Source organism: Orcinus orca, chromosome 6, assembly GCF_937001465.1.
Source record: "Orcinus orca chromosome 6, mOrcOrc1.1, whole genome shotgun sequence".
NCBI lineage: Eukaryota > Metazoa > Chordata > Mammalia > Artiodactyla > Delphinidae > Orcinus > Orcinus orca.
In genome coordinates this window covers 14,524,492-14,549,092 of record NC_064564.1, presented here as the reverse complement: position 1 = coordinate 14,549,092, position 24,601 = coordinate 14,524,492, and the positions used below count along the sequence as shown (strand labels likewise).

Below are 24,601 nucleotides of genomic sequence, written 5' to 3'. Positions count from 1 at the left end.
TGTATATAGGTTACTTATTGCCGTTATTTTTCATCAAAGTAGCTGAATGATGAGTCTGTATCTGGGAGTGTCCAGGAAAATGAAGGCAAAATGAGTATCGCTGTGTGTGTTTGTAATTAAAACTATTTCATGGTTTTGTTTTGTTTTTTATGGAAACAGCACACCTATAATTTGTATTTTGTTCCTCTTAGATTCTTTTCATGTTCATCTTCAGTGAGCTATTATAAAACAAAATCATTTCTAAAGCCCAGAACCTTCTGAAATTATAAGGAAAACATTTTTGTTGTTGTTGTTTTAACCTTTGTCAATCTCCAAAACAACTCGAAAAAATTAACCCTAATTATTCTCCCCAGCAAGCAAAGAATCAGTATTAAAAATTTCAGCTTAAGGGTTTCTCTTCCCCCAAAATTTAAGCATCTAAAAATAGTTTCTTAGGATAAAAGTTACTCTTTATCAACAAAAATAACTTCACAACCACAATACTATAATGAACCAAAATTAAATCATAGCTCTAAATTTGGTGTCACTGCTATTAACGTGACATGTTATATACAGTCTGAATGTGTAATCTGAATTAGAGACCTGGGTCTAGAACACAAATGCATTTTATATAAGTCTGTTGTACATCCTGGGAGAATCAGCATAGAAGAGACAAATCTGTAAAGTGTGTTTCCAGAATTTTGCTTGAGGTTTCTGTGATTTAATTCTCTTGGTATTTACCACATTTTGGAATTCTTCCCAGGACAGTTTATTAGTACTTGGATTTTGGTTTCAGTCTCTTTCCTTTCTCTGTTTAACTTTCAATTTTTCAGTGAGTACTTGGACTGTGAAGGTTAAGAAGACCAATAGTTCCAGAAACTAAATTCTATATTTAACTGCAGACTGGGTGTGGTTCAGAAACTGCAATGCAAGCTTGCTAGTATTTTGCCAGTCATCAAAACCCTGACCTGCAGGGAACATTCCTTTTCCTAGTCTTCTGACTCTGAAATATGATGAATTTTGATGATATATGGTGTACACATTTGTATGTGTAACTAAAATAAAGACAGAGTCGCATAGGTTCAACCTTGAAGTGGCTCTGGAAGATGTTTCTTCTGTGTTCTTGTATAGTAGTCTCAAATGGTATTAACCTTCCCTAGTTTCATGGCGCCACTTCCCATTATTGTTTTATTACCTTTAATTACTACTGTGCGATTTAAAAATTTTTTTACACAGGATGTATTCTCCACTTCATCTTTCTTAAGTCATGAAGCCACATTTTCTTTTAATGTTTTTATCTTGTTTTGCTTTATATAGTTTTAGACAGTTTCCTAATTACCGTAAAAATGGAGAAATAACTGCTTGTTCTACTAGTAAAAATTTCCCTCATTTTAAAAAAAGCACTCTTATCTCTTGAAGAGAATCCTATTACTTTGTAAAAGGGAAAAATAATCACCTTTTCCTCCTTAGCGGTATCCTTCTGTATTATTTTGTGTAGTGTAGTGTCCTAGTATCATTTGGTATCATTCATACTATACAGAAATCCATGGAGTAAGAGACTCTTCTCATTTCAGTAAGATTACACCTAACCACAAAAATATTGGAGCAGAAATGCTTATAAATGCTTTTGTAATATTGCTCTTCTGAGAGATTGAGACCCATCCAGATGTTTCTTTGAATGACAGCTTGAGCCATGTGAACAATAAAGGGACCATTTTACCTCTGTTGTACAAAAATATATAAATTGCATCTGCTGACCACTGATTCGGTTTAAGCAACATTTAAGAACCTTCCCTTGATTTCATTTACTTGTATTTGGTCACATTTCTGCAGAGAATAAGGAAAAGACCCTAAAGATCATCTAGTTCAAACAGTTTGTCTTTTAAAACAAGAACTAAGAAGTTAATTAACTTGGCTAAACTCCAGAAGAAATGAGTTTAAGTTGCTTATTTTGAACCCATAGCCATATGAACCATAGAATTTTTTTAAGCATAATATTGATCTTTTCTGTTCTTTCTCTTCTTTATTTTTTGTTAGATACACATTTATTGAGTGTCTGCTATGTGCTAGGCCGTATGCTAAGAATTGGGATGCAAAGATGAATAAAAGGAAAGTCCTTATTGCATTTAATTGTCTTCTTGTCTGTGTTTCTTTATTCATCTCTTATTTCTTTCAGGCCCTCTTAATCTTCCTTTTTCCCTGCTAAACTCCTTTCTGTATCTTCCTCAAGGTTCCTCACTTTCTGTTCTTTAGTTTGCCAGAAAAATTTCTATTCAGTTTTTCTTTCTTCTTCTCACACTTTCTTTTAAGTATGCTTCCTACCCTCCCACCTCTGTTCTTCTTAGTTGCTTCCTAGTTGATCATAATGTAAACTTCAGTATATGCTTTAGTTTTTCTTAAACTTAGTGAATAAAGTATTTTTCTATTTCACTTAAAAAGCAAATTAATCAATATTTATTTTTCAAAGAATTAGTAAATGTTATATAATTTCTAAGGGCCCTTATAATTCTCAAAATTGCATTGCTGTATGATTTTAAGTAATTTCTTGTTATGTGTGGAGCCTTTGTTCCCTTTAAGACTGTGGCTTTTGTTAGGAAAATCTTCTCACCCTAGAAGTAAATCTTTGAAAAACAATTGGTGCTTTGTATAACTACATGAATGAATAGACTAACTTCAAAGAACAAAATCACCTCCATGATAACTGAGTTCTATGAGAAGACCAGTTATCTAGGACGTCATTCATATATATATATATATATATATATATATCTCCCCATTATTTATCTTGGCACCTTGTTTGGCAATCAGCTTGTACTTTGGTCCCTCAATTTCTCTGTTTATAGTAATGAAATACCTTAAGGGTATTGCAACCTGAAAATGCAAAGAAATCATTGTTCACCTACCTTTTATCAGTCTAGGTAATGAGAATTACTTCCTTTTTCCTTATAAAATGAAAAAACTAAAAGCATTTCTCACTGCTGAGAAAAAAATTTGCTTCTCCTATTTTTCATTTTATCTCTAAGAGTAAAACTTCCTTTAGTATTTTACAGCTGCAAAGAAACTTAAATCTTATTTTCTTCTTTGTTATGTTGCTGCTGAATTGAGTGGACTAGCTAAAGAAAATATCTTTTTCATATCTGGGATCAGAGACCACGTGTATGACCAAGATAGTGACTTTGCATAGGAAATTCAGTGAATTTTTTTTAACTTCTTTACATTTAACCATGATAGCTTTTTAGCAAGCTGCTAAGTTATTACATGGAATGTAGTGGTAAAGTAACGGATGTGGCCTGTGTAAATTCGAAGAAAACCGTGAATGAAATAATGTTAAGCGATAGAAGAAAAATTGCATTATTACAATAATGAAAAAGGAATACACATACAAAGATAAAGATTGGGAGCAGCAATAAAACTTTTAAATAAATGGTTTGCCCTAAATGTCGAATAGTTTGCACATTTTATGTTAGTTTTTGTCTTTCTCTTTGTTTGTTTCTGATAATATAGTGGTTAAGAACACAGATTGTTTTTAAAAATTATTTTATTGAGGTATACTTGATCTACAACATAGTGTTAATTTCTGTTGTCCAGCAAAGTGATTCAGTTATACCTATACATATATTCCTTTTCATATTCTTTTCCATTATGGTCTATCACAGGATGCCAAATATAGTTCCCTGTGCTATACAGCAGGACCCTGTTGTTTATCCATTCTATATATACTAGTTTGCATCTGCTAGTCCAAACTCCTAATCCATCCCTTCTCCACCACCTCCCCCTTGGCAACCACAAGTCTGTTCTCTGTCTGTGAGTCTGTTTCTGTTTTGTAGATAAGTTCATTTGTGTCATATTTTAGATTCTACATATAAGTGATATCATATGGTATTTGCCTTTCTCTGTCTGACTTACTTCACTTAATATGGTAATCTCCAGGACCATCCAGGTTGCTGCAGATGGCATTATTTCATTCTTTTTTTATGGCTGAGTAGTATTCCATTGTATATATGTACCACATCTTCTTTATCCATTCATCTGTCGATAGACATTTAAGTTGTTTCCATGCTTGGCTACTGTAAATGGTGCTGCAGTGAACATTGGGGTGTTGGGGTGCATGTATCTTTTTTAAAAAAACTTTATTTCTTTTAAGTCTTTATTGAATTTGTTACAGTATTGCTTCTGTTTTATGTTTTGGTTTTTTGGCCACAAGGTATGTGAGATCTTAGCTCCCCAACCAGGGATCGAACCTGCACCCCCTGCATTGGAAGGTGAAGTCTTAACCACTGGCCTGCCAGGGAAGTCCCGCATGTATCTTTTTGAATCAGTTTTCTCTGGATATATACCCAGGAGTGGGATTACAGGGTCATATGGCAACCCTATTTTTAGTTTTCTAAGGAACCTCCATACTGTTTTCCATAGTAGCTGCACCAGTTTACATTCCCACCAACAGTGCAGGAGGGTTCCCTTTTCTCCGCACCGTCTCCAGCATTTGTTGTTTGTAGACTTTTTGATGATGGCCATTCTGACTGTTGTGAGATGGTATGGTACCTCTTGGTAGTTTTGATTTGCATTTCTCTAATAATTAGTGATGTTGAGCATCTTTTCATGTGCCTGTTGGCCATCTGTATGTCTTCTTTGGAGGAATGTATGTTTAGGTCTTCTGCCCATTTTTCAATTGGGTTGTTTGTTTTTTTGTTACTGAGTTGTGTGAGCTGTTTGTGTATTTTGGAAATTAAGCCCTTGTTGGTCACATCATTTGCAAATATTTTCTCCAGTCCGTAGGTTGTCTTTTCATTTTGTTTATGGTTTCCTTTGCTGTAAAAAAGCTTTTAAGTTTGATTAGGTCCCATTTGTTTATTTTTGCTTTTATTTCTACTGCCTTGGGAGACTGATCTAAGAAAACATTGGTACAATTTATGTCCAAAAATGTTTTGCTAATGTTCTCTTCTAAGAATTTTATGGTGTCATGTCTCTTTTTTAAATATATCTTTTTTTAATTAATTGATTTATTTATTTGGCTGCGCCGGGTCTTAGTTGCAGCATGCTGGATCTTCATTGCTGCGTGTGAGATCTTCATTGTGGCATGTGGAATCTTTTTAGTTGCGACATGCAGGATCTTTAGTTGTGGGATCTTTTTTAGTTGCAGCATGTGGGATCTAGTTCCCTGACCAGGGATCAAACCTGGGCCCCCTGCATTGGACCACCAGGGAAGTTCCTGTGTTGTCATGTCTTATATTTAGTCTTTAAGCCATTTTGAGTTTATTTTTGTGTATGGTGTGAGGGTGTGTTCTAACTTCATTGATTTACATACAGCTCTCCAGCTTTCCCAGCACCACTTGCTGAAGAGAGTGTCTTTTCTCCATTGTATATTCTTGCCTCCTCTGTGGAAGATCAATTGACTGTAGGTGTGTGGGTTTATTTCTGGGCTCTCTATTCTGTTTTATTGATCGATATGTCTGTTTTTGTGCCAATACTATGCTGTTTTGATTACTGTAGCTTTGTAGTACTGTCTGAAGTCTGGGAGGGTTATGCCTCCTGCTTTGTCCTTTTTCCTCAGGATTGCTTTGGCAATTCTGGGTCATTTATGGAAGAACAGAATTTTTAGTTACAAAGACTGGGGTGCTAGTCTCAACTGTCTTACTCACTAGCTGTGTATCGGTAGGCAAATTCCTTGCTATAAAATGACAGTAATAATCAAACTTATCTTATAGGAGTGCTGTGATTTAATACTGAACAATGGGGCTTCCCTGGCTGCGCAGTGGTTAAGAATCCACCTGCCAATGCAGGGGACACAGGTTCGAGCCCTGGTCTGGGAAGATCGCACATGCCATGGAGCAACTAAGCCCATGCGCCACAACTACTGAGCCTGTGCTCTAGAGCCCATGAGCCACAACTACTGAAGCCCACACGCCTAGAGCCTGTGCTCCACAACAAGAGAAGCCCGCACACTGCAACAAAGAGTAGCCCCTGCTCCCCGCAACTAGAGAAAGCCCGTGTGCAGCAACAAAGGCCATACATGCGTAAATAAGAAAAATACTGAACAATGGTGCACGTGAAGTACTACCTGTGGTACGTGACACACATAGTAGGTGTTTAACAAATATATTCCTACTAAACAAATAAGAACTTTCAAAAAGAATTCTGGGTTTCTTCAAGTGGAATTTTCTGAAGAATTACCATTTTCTGTATTCCTAAACCTCAGCCAATAAATGTCTATTTAGCCTTTCTTTACTCAAAAGAAAGTCATTAATCACCTGTGTGCCAATCACTACACGAGTGCTGAAGCATATTTAAAGATAAGGTTTTGCTCTAGTAGGTCTCAGTCTAGTGGAAGAGTCAGGTTTAAAGAAACTCAGAAGAGATAGGCACCAGGTACAGTAGGAGATAGAGGAGAGTGGTGTGAGGGAAGACAACACCGAGGTGACACTGAAGCTGGGTCCTGGAGAGCAGTATGATTTTGATGGGGTGGGGAAAGGAAGAAAGACATGCTTGGCAGTGGAAGCAGTATATGCAAAGGCACAGAGGCATGAAACATCAGGTAACTGGAGTACATGGTTAGTCAGGCAAGAAGCGAGGCTGGGGAAGTAGGATGTATCCAGATTGTAGAAAACCCTTGTCTTGCCACAGTTGTAGCATTTGTCTTTCTCAAGCATTCATATTTGCATCCATGCCGAAATATGGTTGTTCTAAAAATCTCTTAAGACATTTTTTAGGTTGTTTGTGCCACTTTCCTCTCACATATAAAGCACTGATAATAGTTCTTTTATGACAGGGACTCAAAATTATTTTGGAGGGTAGAGGTAGATTTTTGTGTCTAATATTTGTAAAACATCCTGGGATTAAAAAATTGAAACTGTTTTGGGAATTCCCTGGTGGTCCAGGGGTTAGGACTCTGCGCTTTCACTGCTGAGAGGGCCTGGGTTCAATCCCTGGTCAGCAAACTAAGATCCCGCAAGTCGCGTGACCAAAAAAAAAAAAAGAAAGAAAGAAAACAATTGTTTTGAAAATCTCAGTCTTCCTTTTTAAAGATAGGAGCCTAAATGATATTCCCTTCTCTGTGGCAAGGAAATATGTTGAAATTCCAGCCATTTTCAATTTAAACATTTTTGACCCATTTTTTTTCCCCTGCTGACGTGGATTATTATAAAATTATAGAATCCAATTTTCCTACTGACTTCTGTTACAGCAGTGCATTGTTAGGAAGAAAATTTGAGCTATATCTTTACCAGAATGAATTATTTCGCCATCTGTTGAGTAAATTTTACCTGGTACTTCAGTGACGTAGTTTATGTTCCCCTACAGACAAGGGTTTGGTTACACCCAACGGGTTCCTAGGCTAGCACAGTGCTCTGCATAAAGTCTGACATCAGTAAGTGTTGCTTGAACTTGACTGAATTGACTATTTAATAAGACCCTACAACTTTAAGAAAATTAGGAAGTGGTGTCGCCCATCTCCCCTGCCAGACATATTAGACTTGGGATGGGGGTAGAGTAATACAGTTTTTCTAATTTTGTTAAAATTGTAAGGGCTTCAATTCAATTCAGCAAGAAACAATAATTCGATAATTTAAAGTGATCCACTCAAAATGACTCAGAAACAGCAGAAAAATTACGTTTCAAGGCCTCAATGTCGTTTTTCCTTAGCCTGATCACTGTACTATTTTCCCCCCACAAAACCCACTTTGTGGGAGTGGAATTGGGTCCTGTAAAATCTAAGGGTCGCCTTGCCGTCACTGCAACCCCTGGCAAGCTGGTCTTCCTTTCCCTCTCTTCTGATGTCATTGCTGTCCTAGGATAGAAAATGCTGCAAGAATACATTATAAATTTTGGAATTAATGGATGCTGGAAGATGAATTTTAAAAAGAGTTTAACGTCTTTAATACTCCTTATGGAATGACTCAGGTGGAACATAATGAACTACACCTCCTGTATCTCTGCAAATAGAAGGAAGTTCTTAACATTTATTTAAGACAGCAGGAGCCTGAACATGACCTCATTTCAATCCATTAGACTATTTGAGGAAAAAAACAACAAAACTTTCCCACTTATTGACAGGTAAAGTTATCCCAATTCATTTCTCATAGCCAGTAAGAAGATGAACTGTCCTTAAATGCATTTTAAAATTGGCAGATTATACTTCCTGGTTCCCTTTTGGTCAAACAGAAATAGCCAAAAGAGAAATTATCACCATTTTTTTGAGGCTGATTAAAAATTCTCCCCACCCTTGTATAGAAGATATGCCAGCAGTTTCATTTTGTGCAAACAACAGACCCCTCATTTCTCTAGTTCCTGAGCTAATTAAACAGGACCAAAGACCCCATGTTCCTCATGTTGTTCTGTGGCCACAGTTTACAAAGACATGAAGTGTAGTTTGGTAAGTATTGGTGTTGCATGTGAGGAGTCACCAATAAACATGATTCATCCCAGAAGCAGAGTTATACACGTCATAGTATAAATATTAATACTGATGGAGACCAGGTTATAGACCAACTAGAAAATCTTCACAGAAAATGAGTGAGCTTTTTCTTTTATAAACTCAACAAATGTTTATTGAGCTTCTACTTCATACCACTCCTTATGCTAGACACTGGTTGGGATACAGTGATTAACAAGACAGATACGGCCCTTATAATAGTGCATTCGGAAATCATTGTTGATAGACTAAACATTCATAGCGTGTACCAAGGTTTGCATAAGTGTTTGATGTTTGAAGATCTCAAATTAGTAGAAAATGAACTTGTGGGTAAATATTCTACTTCTGTTTTAGTTGCCTTTTGGTTGAAAAAGCATGCATGCACCGTGTAATTTCAGTGATAGAAAGCATCTAAAAGTGGTCTTTTTGAAAACCTGTGTACCATAGAAATCTCAATCATAATAGTGCCTCATCCAAATATTCTGTTTTATTGGTTCCTACTTTGTCACGTCATCCACTTAAAGGCCAGACAGACCTATAGTTCTGTTTTGAGACTATCCTATAATTATCATCTTTCTGGGGGCAGAAACCTTAGTTTGTCATCAAAATACCTTCCTTGGAATATGACTATATCCCAAATTTGCTCTTGTATCACTGTGAAGAAATTTATTTATCTTGCGCACAATTGGTAAGATAACTTTTCAGTTCTGGCAATATTAATGTAAGTAGCATGTTTTTTGTCAAGTGTTATAAGAATTAATTCGACTTTTTAAAAGGCAGTTAGCAGTCATTTATGTATATCCTGGGTAGTTTGACTAAACTAAAAACAGCAGCAAACCCATAACACAGGAGATTAAAAAGTAGGTTTAAGAGAGAGTAGCAAGTACCTTTAAGTACAAGGTATTGTGTTTCTCCCTCTTCAGGGAGGTATCAGAATAATCTCCAACCAATGTACCTCTGATTCTCTAAAGAATCTATGCTGTTGGCCATGTTTGGTTTGCTATTTGTTGAGACCTCCCCCAGGAGGACAAGTTCTCATTTTAGATACAGACCATATCCTTTTATGGTAGAGGTAGTCATTTTGCAGAAGCATAGTATTAATCATAAAAAAAAAACCATGCAGGAGACAGTGGATTGATTTTTATCAGTCTTGTTCTATTGATCTTCATATTATAGTAAACTGTTGGTCAGTAGTGTCAGATTGGTAAGTGGCCAGTTTATAATTCAGTGCTTTATATTTAAAAACAGGCTCCCTGCCTCAGGACAACTTGTACAGTGTAAGAAACTTAATTCCAGGTCACCTTACAAAACTTTTTTGTAAACCTAATTCCGACTAGCAAAGGCTGTCAAAACAGAGGGGGGAGGATACAGCTGCTTCCAGCCAGAAGCAGAGGCAGCAAGAGGCATACCAGCTTTCATGCTTTGACAGTGTAAGTTCTGGTAGATGCAGTTCACTCTCCAAGGTACCACAGTTTCCACTGATATGAACTTCACGTAATTATCACTCACATTCAGTAGTTTCATTAGGAAACTAGGAAATCCATGGACCAGCAAAACCAAACACTGCCCTCTTGTGCATGTTCTTTTTCTTATTAAAATAAAATGGAGGGTTGAGCAAACATTTAATGAATGCTTCAAGAGAAATACCATACCATTTCTCGGTTGTTTTTCTTTAAGGTGGTTAGAATTTGTCAGTTTTACTGTTTTGCCTGATGACTTCAAAACATTGTCTCCATTCTTCTTTTCACAGTCTTCATAGAAAGACTGATGACTAAAAAGGTAATACATATTAGAAGGAAAACTTGCTCTATATTTTCAAGTAGTAATAAAACTCACACCAAATCTCTACTGTGGTAGGACTTCATTTAGGGCTGCATGTCACTGGACAAACGATAAGCCTGTGTTGTTTCTAAGGCTTAGTGATAGGCTAAAATGTGTTAAAAACTCAGTTCCTAAATTCACTGTTAGTCTTGAAATCTATTTATTAAATAGCAAGTAAGGTCTAGTGGCAGTTAGCATGCTGCAAGTAAATATAATATTTAAACATAGAATCTTTGCAGTGAAGGACCTCGGGAGATGAAAATTTTGTATTAGGGCACGTTTCATACATGGTATCCATAATTGTATCGTGTGTCGAATTTTCTTTTTTACATTAGTGAAGAAAGGCCATCCTGAGGAGGACTTGGAAGCTTTTTTTGGTGCTAGTGTCTGAAGAGGTCCTACTAACTCTTCTACGGTAGATTAACTGTGCTATATACATAGTCTTTAAATGTGTATGGATGTTGTGTTTCAAAGGAGAAGTCGTAGAGTTTATTAAATTCTCCTCTGCCCAGGGAAAAAAGGTACCTCAGTGTTATTATGGTTGTCTCCAGAGCAATTCGATTTCCTTTCCCAGGAGGAAAAAGCCCCTAGGTATAGTAGCTGCGGTCCTGGGGCTGTCATGGGTATCTTACTACTGCTGTCACATCTTTGCTTCTGGGAGCGCTTGTGAAATTTATAGGAGTTGATTTAGGTGATTGATTGCCACAGAGATTTGTGTCTTAAAGGAAGTCTGAAACAATACTATGTCATAGCTAAATAATGACCACCATTCCTGTGAGCCCTTTGAGCCAGTGAACTCAGTCAGGAAACTTGAGTTCTGGGTTGTGTGACCTTGAGCAAGTCAAGTCTCCCTTCATTCTTTGTCAGGACCTACTGTGTGGTGTATCTAAAACCATGTGTAATGAACGGTGTTATGGGATTCCATTGCATTTATGAATTGGGATTCTAAAATTCAACTTCTCATATCTGAATCCTTTAATCTCTTCATAGGCCAATACTAATTTTTCCACTTAAAGTCTTCCCTTTTCACAGGCTTTTCTATTCTATAAGATGCGGCAAAGTCTCAAAAACTTACAGCTTCTTCTATAATAGAACTCATTCATATTTTAGCTTTTACTTGGAAGGTCATGTGAACCTTACAAAAGTCTGGTTTGGAGGGAGCCATTATTTATTTTAATTCTGTAGAATTAAAAGTGAACTTTTATTTATAAAAAATACATTAGTGTAGAACATCTTTTGTTTGTCATACTTTAGTGTGTTTGCAAAACAGATGTTTAAAGCGTGAATTTGTTGCCAAAACGCATTAATAAAAACTAAGAAATTTATTATTTAAAAATAATTTTGTGCAGTTCTATTTTGTTCATGCTTTGGGACAGCAAACTTTATTTTCAAATAATGCCTTTTTAATTACAAAATAAGCACATACTTATATAAAAATGGAGAAATGCAAGAAAATATAAAGAGGAAAATTAAAATGAGCTTAATGAGATAATCATTAACATTTTGGTATGTTTCTTTTTCGCCATTTTTCTGTTACATATATATATCTGTATATCTTTCTAAGCAAAAGAATTTTGTATAAGAATATACCATAATTTGTTACCCAGTCCCCTGCAGTTGGACATTTGTGTTGACAGCTGTATCCAGCTAGCTCAGGTCCTAATTTCATAACTGCTTATGTTGCCAGTTTGTAAACAGATACAGGGATGGTAAAAGAAAGAAAAGTATTTTGAAAAGCAGTTATAAAATTAATCAGAGTTAGGTTTATGTAATATTACATAACCCAGTTTATTTTTATTTGGGGTAACATTTTTTATTAGAAAATTAATAGTAACACATTGTAAACTATTTGGAAAACAATGTATAAAGAAGAAAATAATATTTCCATTCATAAATAACCACTAAAAATATTTTGGTACATTTACATTTGGTGTTTCTATCTTATCTGTATTTTAAACACAATTAGAATAACTCATATTTGGTTTTGTAAACTGCTTTTTTTCACTGACATTTTCCGATGTCATTTAGTACTCTTCGAAAACACGATGTTTTTAAATGGCTCCTTCTTTTTTTTCAAATGCCTATACCATAATCATGTTTAACCATTATTATTTTATTAGACATTTAAAGTCTTCCCAGTTTTGCCCTGTTAAATAGTCCTGACTCAGACACCCTTGTTCTTACCTTTTGTCTTAAGAATAATGATATGTTTGGCTATATTACCAGCTCCCTACAAAAAGCTGAATTTATTCACATCACCAACAGTGGCCTTGAGCATGCACTGCTCCTGTCACCACAGCCTGCCTTCCCTGCCTACCGTAATCTTTTTAGTGAGTGAAAATCAGCTTCATTTTACTTATTTGGTAGGTGAAAAGCACTGTTTTAGTTTTGTCTACATTTAAACTTCTTTTTTTTTTTGTGTGTGTGTGGTACGTGGGTCTCTCACTGTTGTGGCCTCTCCCGTTGCGGAGCACAGGCTCCGGACGCACAGGCTCAGCGGCCATGGCTCACGGGCCCAGCAGCTGCGTGGCATGTGGGATCTTCCTGGACCAGGGCACGAACCCGCGTCCCCTGCATTGGCAGGCGGACTCTCAACCACTGCGCCACCAGGGAAGCCCTGGAATTTATTTTTTATTTAAATGTAGATAAATCCAGTGCTTTTATTCTTGTGTGACTGCCTCCATCACATATGCTTCCTCATTCAGATGTTTTCTTTTACATTTAGCCATAAAATATTGGGTTTATAAGGTGAAGGTCTAGTTTGGTCTTATTTTCCAGATAGCCAATTCTCCCTTTCTTCTTAGATTTAAAATTGTTTCTTTCTTGCATATAAAGTTATTATATTTGTTAGTTCTATTGATCTTATCAACAATTCTTGAACCACAGCTCTGATTATCATATAATTTCACAATATTTGACAAGAGAGAGAGCCTATTTATTACCATTTTCAAAATGTTCTTAACCATTTTCATCTGTTTTTTCAGGCAAACATTCAAATAGTATTGTTGACTCATAACACTCCCACTGAGAAAAAAAGAGGGAAGAAAAATATGTGATTGAAGTTAAATTTCATTGAAGTTAAACCTAAAAATTAATTTGGGAAGAAATGACATAGTCATATTATTCATTCTTATCTAGGAATGTGTTATATGCCTCTCATTTCTTGTGTCTTTTTTATACCTATCAGCAAAATGAATAACATTTTTTAGTTTTTTGTATGGTTTCTATATTTTTCTTGTTAGACATTTTTATTTTCTCATTTTTCTTGCTCTCATGAATAGATGCCTTTTTTTCTGTTAGGTTGTCCAATTGCTTATTATTGATGCATAGGAAAGTTTTGATATTTTTGTTGGCCTGTTTAGTACCCAACCATCTGATTGATTACTTCTGAGGCAATTTGAATTTATCCCTTGGCTTTCTTGGTATAATATAATATGCAATTGATATTTTTGTGACTCTCCTTCCCAATTTGTTTCTTAATTCTGTTTCATGCCTTATTGTACTAGGACTTTCAGAAAAAACATTAAATTATAACAAAAGTAAAGGTTGTATTGGGGATGGTGAGCTCTGTTGCCTTGTTTCTGATTTAATGGAGATGCTCCTAGCATCTTATCATCTTATTAATGTTACCAATTACTGTTTTCCCAAGATTTTACTGTGAAAAATTTTAAATGTACAGCAGAGCTGAAAGAATTTTATAGTTATCACCTAGATTCTGCCATAGTTTTAGTATACTTGTTTTATCATACATCTCTTAGCACATTTTTTAATATTGATAATCTCTGTTGTATTACAGAAATATTTATCTGTACTTACTGTTCCAAGATTTTAAAAAGTCAACGCTGCACTAATTGTAAAGATACAGATGAATACAGCAATCTCTTAGCTCCATTATCATGAAGTAGCCAATCTAAAAAAGTTAATAAAGCTTTGAATTGGGGGTTTAGTGTGAAAACTGTTCAAATGGAGGACAGTGTTAAGCATCAAAAGAAGGATAGCAGTCCAGTTTGGGTTACAGGAGGAAAAAGAATTGAAGTTAGAATTTTTCTGTATTTGACCAGACTTTCAAAGAATGTCTTATTCAGCTGCTGACAGACTACTTACTTACAGAAATAGCTACTTATTCCAGTCTACTTGCCAGGTGTATTCTATAGTGAAATAATGTCCATCAAGTTATGATAATTGAATCACAGTATCTCTTAAGACTATCCATTCTTTTTGTACTGATTCTGTTTACCCAGAGTATTAGTTTTCTAGGGCCAACATAACAAATTTCCACAAACTGGGTGGCTTAGAAGGTGTCAGCAGAGTTGGTTCCTTTGGGAGGTTCTGATGGTAGAAACCCTCCCACACCTCTCTTCTAGCTTCTGTCAGTTGTCAGCGGTCCCTGGAATTCGTTGTCTTGTAGATGTATCACTCCAGTGTCTGCTTTCATTTCCTCATTGTCTTCTCTGATTGTGTTCTTTTTTTTCTCTTGTAAGGACACTCTCGTTGGGTTTAGGGCCCAGCTTGACCTCATTTTGATCCTTCCCAAAATTACATCTGCAGAGACCCTATTTCAAATAAGATCACTTTCTGAGGTTCCAGATGGACATGAATTTTCAGGTGACACTCTTCAACCCACTACATCCGGCGACTTCTTTAGTAAGCAGGAGTGGAAAGAGCATGGGCCTGGAAGTTAAGGAGCTTGTCTGTAATGCTAGCCAGCTCTGTAACTTTGGGGAGCTTATTAAGTGTAAGCTTGTCATTGTCTCTATTTCTCAAATGTGGAAGTTGATCGGTGAATAATCTTTCGAAGTCCCTTATTGTCCTGAAGTCCACAGTGAATGATGAAGAGTCATATGCATAGCTGATTTATAGCTCTGCCCCTCTTATTTCTCTCTGACCCCTGATGATTTTTCAGGGATATTTTTAGGTATGATTAGTATCAGAGGGGCTTTGAGATCTTTGGATAAAATGTAGGATATCACTGTCCAGGTGTGTAAGTGAACTGAGGATGTTCCTTCCTTAGACCTTTATGGATTAACAAAAGAGAGTTGCTGTACTTAAAGAAACTTTTCCCATTTTTTTCATCTCTGCCTTCACTCTGTTGTTTAAAAACAACCCCCCCAAAAAAGAAAATTTTAAATTATTTTGTTGCTGAAGATCATTTAACACATAGATGCTCTCAGAGAGGAGATGGGACAATTAGGTTCCAAAGTATTTTAGTTTAATGTTACTCTCTTTTCTGCCCTCTACCCAGTAATTTTACTTAGTGATGAAGAAATGCACACTGGATTGTAGATAGTGAGCACTGTATGACAATCCTGAAACCTTATTTTGAATTACTAAAATGGTGAGGTTTAAATATCTCTTCAGGAGGGATAGTTCACTTAAAGGCACAGTAGAAAAAAAAAAAAGTTCATTTACATGGCATTATCCCTTGCTTAGAGAGCCATTCCCTGCCTTCTATATGCTCACCAAGACACAATAGGAGGAACTTTCTGGCTGCAGTTTTTATACTTAGTGTTACTGAAATGAAGGTGCCTCAAGGACATTTCAATTTGTTACTAGCTTATGGTTTCTCATCTCATGTAAATTATTTTTCCACCTTTCATTTTAAGTCTTTGCTGTCAGGGTCTTGAAAAGCGATCATTTGGTTTCCCTCTGTGAAGATACTCACTGATCACTCAGCTGACAATGTCCTTTGTCTATAAAAGTGTAGTACCCTTAGGATTTATTTTATCACTCTTATATTACTACCTGTAGATTTCTGTTTGCATCTCTTTCCCTTTTTTGTCTTATAAAATGTCTAGGGCTATAAACATTCTTATATGGGACAGAAGAAGTATATTTCAGAAACAGGTCCCTTTTAGAGTCTTAGAACCAAGTTCTCCTACAATTTATCCACCTGGTAACAGCAGATATATCTATTCCTTTGACATAACTTAAGCTTAAAATGCTTGAAGGTGAATAATGAATAGTGCGTACTGTTCCTAAAGCTGTCTCTTGGTGGTGGGGCAGGGAGGGGGTGCCTAAACCCAGGAAGCAAGGCTGTCTTGAATTTTTATTACCATCCTGAAATGTCTCTCTCGCTCTTTTTTTTTTAAATTTATTTTTGGCTGCATTAGGTCTTTGTTGCTGCGTGTGGACTTTCTCTAGTTGTGGCAAGTGGGGGCTTCTCTTGTTGTGGAGCTCGGGCTCTAGGCACGCAGGCTTCAGTAGTTGTGGCACGCGGGCTCAGTAGTTGTGGCTCACGGGCTCTAGAGCGCAGGCTTAGTAGTTGTGGCACACAGGCTTAGTTGCTCCGCGGCATGTGGGATCTTCCCAGACTTAGGGCTTGAACCTGTGTCCCCTGCATTGGCAGGTGGATTCTTCACCACTGCACCACCGGGGAAGCCCCTGAAATGTCTCTAATCTCATCTTTCCTCTCTATTTCCATGCCTTAGCCTACTTCAGATCCTCTCCTCAGTTGTTACCACAGCTTCCTAACTGGCTTTTGCCTCTAGTATCACCAGAGATACTGCCCTACAAAGTAAGTTTGATCATATAATACCCCTGCTTAAAAACCTTTGCTTCCAGTTGCCAAAAAAGTTAAGTGCAAACTCTATCATACTCTTTAAAATCTGGACCCAATATTTTTCTTTAGTTTGATCCCCAGTCTCCCCATCTCATGTATATTTCGTCCACACTGAACTCCTCATTCTCGGAACATTTTAAGGTCTTTCATGACTCCCTTTCTTTTACATATTGCTTCCTCTGCCTTGGGTTATTTCACTTTATCCACCCTCTATGATCTGTCTTCAAGAAGCGTGCACAAATGTTGATTCCTCTCTACTCCCATATACTACATTCATACCACTAATACAGTCCATTTTACAGTGGACTTTATAATGTGTTTTGTTACATACATACATCCCCAGTGATTACACTGGGAGGCTTTGCATGGTTCATCTTTTGCCACCATTTTGCCAATTGCTTGGTATAAACTAGGACTCAGTCAACATTTGGGGGTGACTAAATGAATGATTAATTATGTCTAAATATCGAAGTCATTAGACCTATTTCCCAACTTCATTGATAGTCTATTGGTTATGTATAGTTGAAAAATAAACACTATACTAATGGAATTGTATTCGGCTATATCTGAATATACCTAGAGAAGACGGTGTACAGTATGGTGAGACCCCAACTAGCTTTCTCCTGAAAGAGGTATTCTTGGTTTCAGTAAAAGCCTTAACTGAAACCACTGTTTTCTGTTTTCACCTCTGTTTCCTACTTCCATTCATTCATTCTTTCATGTATCATTTATTCACTCATCTTTTGATCAGACACTTACTTACTGAATGTCTGTTACATGCCAAGCAGATTCCTTGGGCCTAGATAGCTCCTCTTGTAAGTAACTAGATAGAAACTGTAGTTATTATTTTCTTTGATTCAGCTTCCTTTGTTTTGACAATATCCAGAACACAGAGCACATGTGAAAAAGACATAGGGATTTTAGTTAACATTAAATTCAGATAAGTCAATAATGTGATGTGGTCCTGGGGTGACCATGTAATTTATTGTCTAAGTGGGATACTTTAGGGGAATGAGAGGGGGGTTTGTTAATAATCCAGGATAACAGCACTATTTCAGGCACACCCTACATATAATCCTTATAGTCTAATCAGATTGCATTACTAGTTGCCTTCTGTCTTCCAGGCACATCTTAGGTTTTTCTACCTTTATATTTGTGTCTTTACTGATAACTTTGCCCTTTCCTGTCCAATGCCTGGGGCCTCTGCATCCCGCAGAAGCCTGTCCAAATCAGTGAGCTTTGCCAGGTCAGCACAGTCCATAGAGATATCTCTCTAACCTGAATTTATTTAACGTATCATTTATATAGGTAATTAGCAGCTAGATGTATTCTGGTTTGCCACAGTTTTACTGTTTTGACCGTTTCTTTAACTCCTATTGTTTAACTTTTTTAAACCTGACGTCTGCAACTGAACTGTATATTGTTAAGGTCAGGGCCATGTTTTGAACTTACGTCTACTCAAGTACATGCTCATACTTACGTAATACTTATTTGTTGCATATTTTATTTCCTGGCCTACCTTTGTCTTTCGTAAAAACTCTTCCACTTTACATCAGTGCAGTGTGTCTGTCTGCCACCCCTCCCACCATGACCAAGAAGAAAGCTTTAAGAGCTTTGTAATTTTTTTGCAAAAAAATTTTAACTATTACATTTTAAACTTAAATATTTACCATGAAGTATCTTAAAATATATCATTTTATCAGTTTAGATTATACTATCGATATTTAATTAATATTTTTTAAACATTGAAACATTGCAAAAAGATGAAAAGTGGTGCTCACAGCCCAGTGTACACACCTCCAGCTGTGGTAGCACATTTTAATGAAAATTGAAATATTCAATAGCCCTACATTTCTTAATTATAAAAATAATAGGTCTTTAACAGAAAAGAAAGTATTAATTGCCAGGCTTAGAGATTTAGAACTATAGTTAGTGAATTATATTCTTGAGTCTTTAATTTGGAAGATGTTACCAATTTATTTTTATTCTGACTTTATTTTATATAGTTAAATCCTAAAAATACAAATTAAATAAGATTTTAAAAAACTTTTAAACTCATTAATCATATATGCCACGAATCACTGCCAATTCTTATTTAACTTCTAGAAATACTACGGTTTTATTCTGTTAGTCACTAGAATGGCAATCACAAACCTAATATTTTCTAGCCGATCCAGATATACTTTCCAAACATAAATTGTTTATGGAGTTATATTAATCAGTAAACTAGTCCTTAATTGTCTGAATGTTTTCCCAAAGTTCTTTTATTAAAAAGAAATTTATGAAAATAGCATATGTTCATTTCAGAAATTCAACAGAGAAGTATACAAAGCAGAATGTGAAAACCGATCTTAATTACCACCAATATTTCCCTTTCTTCTACCCACCGCCCCCAGCATTCTTGCTCCCAGGAGATAATCATCACTTGTAACAGTTTAGTATGTACCCTTCAAGACCCTGTTGCAGTAACTCTATACCCTTGATGGTCAACAGTTCATTTACAGTGACATCCATTTCTTTTGGAGGCCCCTACACTGGGCTGGTGGGGACTTTTCCATTGTTACTGAGGAGCGCATATCATCAATGAGGAGTGCATGTGGGGATGAGTCAGACTTGGCACCCTGGCCTCAGGTGGCTTTCAGTGTAGTCAGAGAGGTGTACAGTGATAACTGTAATACAAGATGAAAAAGGTGTAAGAGAGGAACAGATGAAATGCTGTGGGATTCATGGGGTAAGGAAATTATTTACCTTTGAGGTGATATTTGAGCAATGCTGTGAAAGACAGACAAGATGGTTTGGGGGCAGGGAGGCAAAAAACAGATATACTGGTGGGAGAAAGGCACAGAGATGCAGGGGGTTGACAAGGCTATTCCATTTTCCTAGACTGTAGCATGCCTGTATGAGAGTAGCAGCAGATAAAGATGCAAAGGTAGTTTGGGGGAGAACTCTAAACACCTCTATAATAAATCTTGAAAAACTTTTGAACAGAAAAGTGGCATGACTAGAGATGTACATTAGGAATATTAATCAGACATTAGAGGGAGTAGAGTGTCGGTCACAGGCTTTGCAGTAATTTGGAAGAGGAGTTACCACAATGAGGTGTAGTAGTAGCCATTGAGCTGTAGCTGAAACAGGAACTCTAGGTCTTAGCAGCTACCATATTCCATCAAACCTAAGAAGGCTTTGACTGTATGACACACCTTTAGTTTATGTACTGGGGTGGGCGTGGGTGGAGGGAGGACACTGCCAGTTAATTTTCAGACACCACCAATTATAAGATGTACCTGATTTTAGAGATTATAATAATGAGGAAATGTGCATCATAAAATCAGTGAAATAGAGTAAATTGCATGTGCACAGGGAAAAGAAGAGGTATGCAAGAAAGAAAGGAGAGAGTTGAGAAAATGAAAGAGGGTGGGGGTGATGAGATCAAAGGCACAAGTGGAGAAGTAGACCTTGAAGAGGAGAATGCATCTTCCTCTGCCATGAGATGAAGAGAAGAATGTGCAGTGACTCAGAGACATGTAGAACTTGAGAAGCTAAAAACATTAAGCAAACCCATATTTAATAACCTCCATCTTGGTAAAAGAGGAGGCAAGGGCATCTGCGAAAAGAATGACGGTAGTGGGTTTGAGGGCTTGGGACTTCAGAGTGGAAAGGTTTCGGGTAAGTGGGGCACTAAAGATGGAGTATTAAAGACAGTTGGCTAGAAGGACAAAAAGCATTCCCAACAGAAATGAGGGGCCCAGTTAAGGTTGAAAAGCACAGATTTATAAAGAAACCAATTGGCCCTATTTTATGACTTTGTCCAGGAACACTTGGTACCCTGTGAGAAGGATGGAAGAAAACAAGAGGAAGGTGCTTTCTGCAGGGTGGGAAATTGGCTGGATAGGTATGGTGGAAGGACAGAAAAGCTGAATAATCAGAATTTCTCCTAAGCGATACAGTTGATTCGGCTTGCCATGGAGTTCAGGCTGAGAAATGAGAGGTAAGGCCAGAAGAAGAGTAATAGATGAACAGATTTTTAAAGTTGCAGTAGGGTTTTAAAGGATTCGAGATTATAAAGAAGGTGAAGAAAAAATTATTTTGGAGAGGTGGAGTAGGTGAGTGGAAGGTTGATTGGGGAATTTCAGATCATAGGGTTGAGTATTGAAGATATGTTATCGTTCTCAAACACAGATGGGAGTATATCTCTGTGTGGCCTGAAAACCTCTATTTCAGGGTGAAGTCTCTACTACTCATAGAACAGGCAGGGCTCATCACAGGCTGGCCCCATCCTACTCTTCCAGACTAGTGTCTCCTCATTGCTTCCCCATATTCTAACCACACTGAACTCTTCTCTATGCCCAGAATCCTCAAGGCTTTTATCTACCTTTTGCCTTTGCTCATGCTCTTTCCCTCGCATGAAATGTTCTTCCTTCTCTCCTCTGCCTTGCAAACTCCTGTTCATCTTCAAGACCTAACTCAGACGGCACTTCCTCTGCCAGGTCATTCAGCAACACTGAGCATACCTTCATCTGTGTGAACTCTGCTCTGTTCAGACATCCTATGGAATTTTATCACAAGTGTATTGATTTATATGTGTCTTCAGTAGATTATAAACTCCTTGAAGTCAGAAACTAATTCTCTTCTTTACCCACAGTGGATGCACATAACATTAGGTACTTAATATCTGCTTTTGTTGTCTTTGTTGTTGAATTTTAAATGAATGAGCTAATCCAGTGCTTCTTAAACATTAATGTGCATTCGAATCACCTGGAGATCTTGTTAACATTCGGATTCTGATTTAGTCTGAAGTGGGGTCTGGGATTCTGCCTTTCTAACAAGCTGCCAGGTGATGCCCGTGATGCTGGTTAATGGAAACTAATCCATAGTGTCTTTGCCCAAGTAAATAGCAGAAGTGGAGTAAAGATAAAGGTCAGTAGGAATGTGGAAGTGGAGCAGAGATTGGAAGAACTCTCAGTATGAACACGGAAGCCCTAAAAATGATAGCAGAATGTCACGTGGGAAGAGATGCTTAAAGCTTGGACTTAAGCAGGAGACCATTTGTGGAGGGTGGTAGTTGACAAGACTGGATGATATCGTTCTATCACTTGTATTTTAGAAAAGGAAAGGCTGTTTGGTGATGGCAGCTGCTGTGTCAGGACTACAGTGAAGGATGGTCTCGTGGAGAGGGCTTCAGGGGAAGGGAGTGGCATTGCAGAAGGCGGGTTTGGGGATTCACAGGAAGGGTTAGGGGCCTCCAGTGTTTATTCCCAGTAGAATGGCATTTTCACCAGTGCAGACAGAGGGTGAAGGAATGGGAAAGCTGCTTTCTGGGGGAAGGGAAGCCCCTGAGGAGATGAGAGGTACTAGAATTTAACAAGGAATCATTTCCTGATCTTAAGTTTCCAGGTTCAAAGCACAGAAATTCCCTTTTTCTTTTTTGTCTTTTATATATTTATTTATTTATATTTTATTTTTGGCTGCATTGGGTCTTCGTTGCTGCACGTGGGCTTTCTCTAGTTGGCGGCGAGCGGGGGCTACTCTTTGTTGTGGTGTGTGGGCTTCTTATTACGGTGGCTTCTCGTTGCGGAGCACGGGCTCTAGGCGCGTGGGATTCAGTAATTGTGCATCGCAGGCTTAGTTGCTCTGCGGCACGTGGGAACTTCCCGGACCAGGGCTCGAACCCGTGTCCCCTGCACTGGCAGGCAGATTCTTAACCACTGCACCACCAAGGAAGTCCACTTTTTTTTTTTTTAAACTCATAGATGACAGAAGAGGCAGTACTAATAAGCATTCTGTTCCCACATATAGTCTCACAGATCTGATAATGCTAGGGATGGGTTCAGTAAGCCTAATTTCTTTAAGTACTATTGTATAGAAGCAATATATGCTTTTCTAACATAGGGGAAAAGGCAAAAATAAATTTAGAAATGTTTAAATTTCCTCCTACGAATCCCCTTCTCCCACAAGGAGGTAATCCAGCTTGATGTGTACCCTTCCAGCTTTTATCCATGCAAATTTAAGTACACATAGACAGGAATTTTTCAAATTTCTTAACAGTACTTTTACATGCACATTATTCTACAGATTGTTTTTCGCACTTAGGACTGTGTCATAAACATCTCTCCAGGCCAATGGATAGTTTTTCTAGTAATTTTTAAATAGCTATGTATAAATGTAGATGTCCCATAATTTGTTCTGTCATTCTCCTACTGATGGGACAGTTGGGTAATTTCCAACTTTTGCTACTACAAACGTGACACGCAAAGAGAGTTCTGTTGTTACCAGTGCCTTAATAACAGAACTCTGTGATTTCAACCAGCCACCCATATCACAAGTAACTTTTTTTTCCAAGGACCTCTTTTAATGAAGCCTAGCAGTGGCCAGACCTGTACTATCCAATATAGAAGCCACTAGTCACATGTAGCTACTTACATTTAAATTTACTAAAATTAAATCAAATTAAAAATTCCCTTCCTCAACCACATCAGCTTCATTTCACGTGCTCAGCAGCCACATGTGAGTAGCAGCCACCCTGTTGGACAGTACAGAACAGACTGTTTCCATCCTCACAGAAAATTCCATTGGACAGGCTGGACTAAACACTCTAATGTTACATCCTAAAGAAGAACATCTTTTTCAGTGGGCTGGTGTTTTAAGGAGAGCACAGTTTTTAAAAGTACAAACTTTGTGTCTTAATTGGTTGCCTCTGCAGTTACTTCAATGAGAATCAATACCCAGATGAAGCAAAAAGAGAAGAAATTGCAAATGCTTGCAACGCAGTTATACAGAAGCCAGGTAAGGTAGCAAGTGCTGCTTGGCTCTGCTGGAGCTCTCGGCTCAGGTCATCATTTGGGACCTAAGTCTCTTCCTCTCCCAGCGGGGTGCTCTTGGCTCCATTCCTGCCATCCTCCTGTGGATGGCCACTCCCCTGTCCTGTTCAAACAGTGCTTCTTAGGGGGTGATCACGCTACTCCAAATCAAACTTCATGTGGGAATTCCCAGCGAGTGTCCTTGCTTGAGATACGCAACCTCGAAATTATTTTTTGTGAAGACTGTGTAGATTTCTTTTTCCAAAAATACAGCATAAATATGCCAATTTCAAAATAGTTTTAAAGTTTGGTATACTTAAGCAAGGTTAGTTAATGAAATTATTAAGATAGGGTGTGTGGGGTTTTTTGGTGTTTTTACAACTGTTGAAAATTCTATAAGTCTGTCTTTCTGCTTGAAGAAAGAATTTTTTGGAGTTGGCTTCTTTCTCCTTCCTACATCGGGATGACTTCTTAGGTGGGAAAAAATGTAGGGTAATTCCATTCTGAAGTCCTGTTGTTCCTGTGCAAGTCCACAGAACCCCTGAAGCACTCATACATCTTTCCTTCCAAGTGCTAAAGTGCTCTTTCATGTTTTACAGGGTTTTTTTTTTTAACCAGAAACATTCTCAGTTAAGATGATCCAGTTGATCTCCATTTGGCCAGTTACTTAGATTGGCTTAAAGGCTATATATATCAACAACACAAAAGTATCACTGTTTTATAATAATTAAATACTAATTTATCCCCCCCCCTTAGTTAGAAGCCAGACTTTTAATAATCTAGAACATACAAGCTCAGCTACAGTGATACCTGTACCCTTATTTTACACAAGCCAGAAAGTCCCAGCCCTAAAGCTGTACTGGAACTCAAACTCTTCGTGGAAAATACTTCACCCCCTTACCATCAAGGGCCTAACCTGTTTTCTGGTTTCTCCACCCAGTGTGGATTAAAAGCTGAATAAGGGAGGAGGGAAAGGTACAAGGTGGTTGCCATGTTGGTAAACATGGTGCTATCCATAAAACGTCACATTTGACAGCA

The 24,601-nt window shown here is 37.5% G+C and overlaps 1 protein-coding gene across 14 annotated transcripts in view; it reads left to right on the top strand.

Annotated features, from left to right (window-relative positions):
* Window positions 1-24,601, top strand: part of HMBOX1 (homeobox containing 1) — a 176,637-nt gene that overhangs the window by 146,007 nt on the left and 6,029 nt on the right. For all 14 annotated transcript variants that reach the window (XR_007478013.1, XM_012533333.3, XM_033429849.2 and 11 more), the window contains one exon: window positions 23,467-23,549. Coding sequence is in view for 13 of the 14 variants with exons in the window: in XM_012533333.3 (XP_012388787.1) it covers window positions 23,467-23,549 (83 nt within the window). In the remaining variant the exon portion in view is untranslated. The remainder of the gene's footprint in view (window positions 1-23,466; window positions 23,550-24,601) is intronic.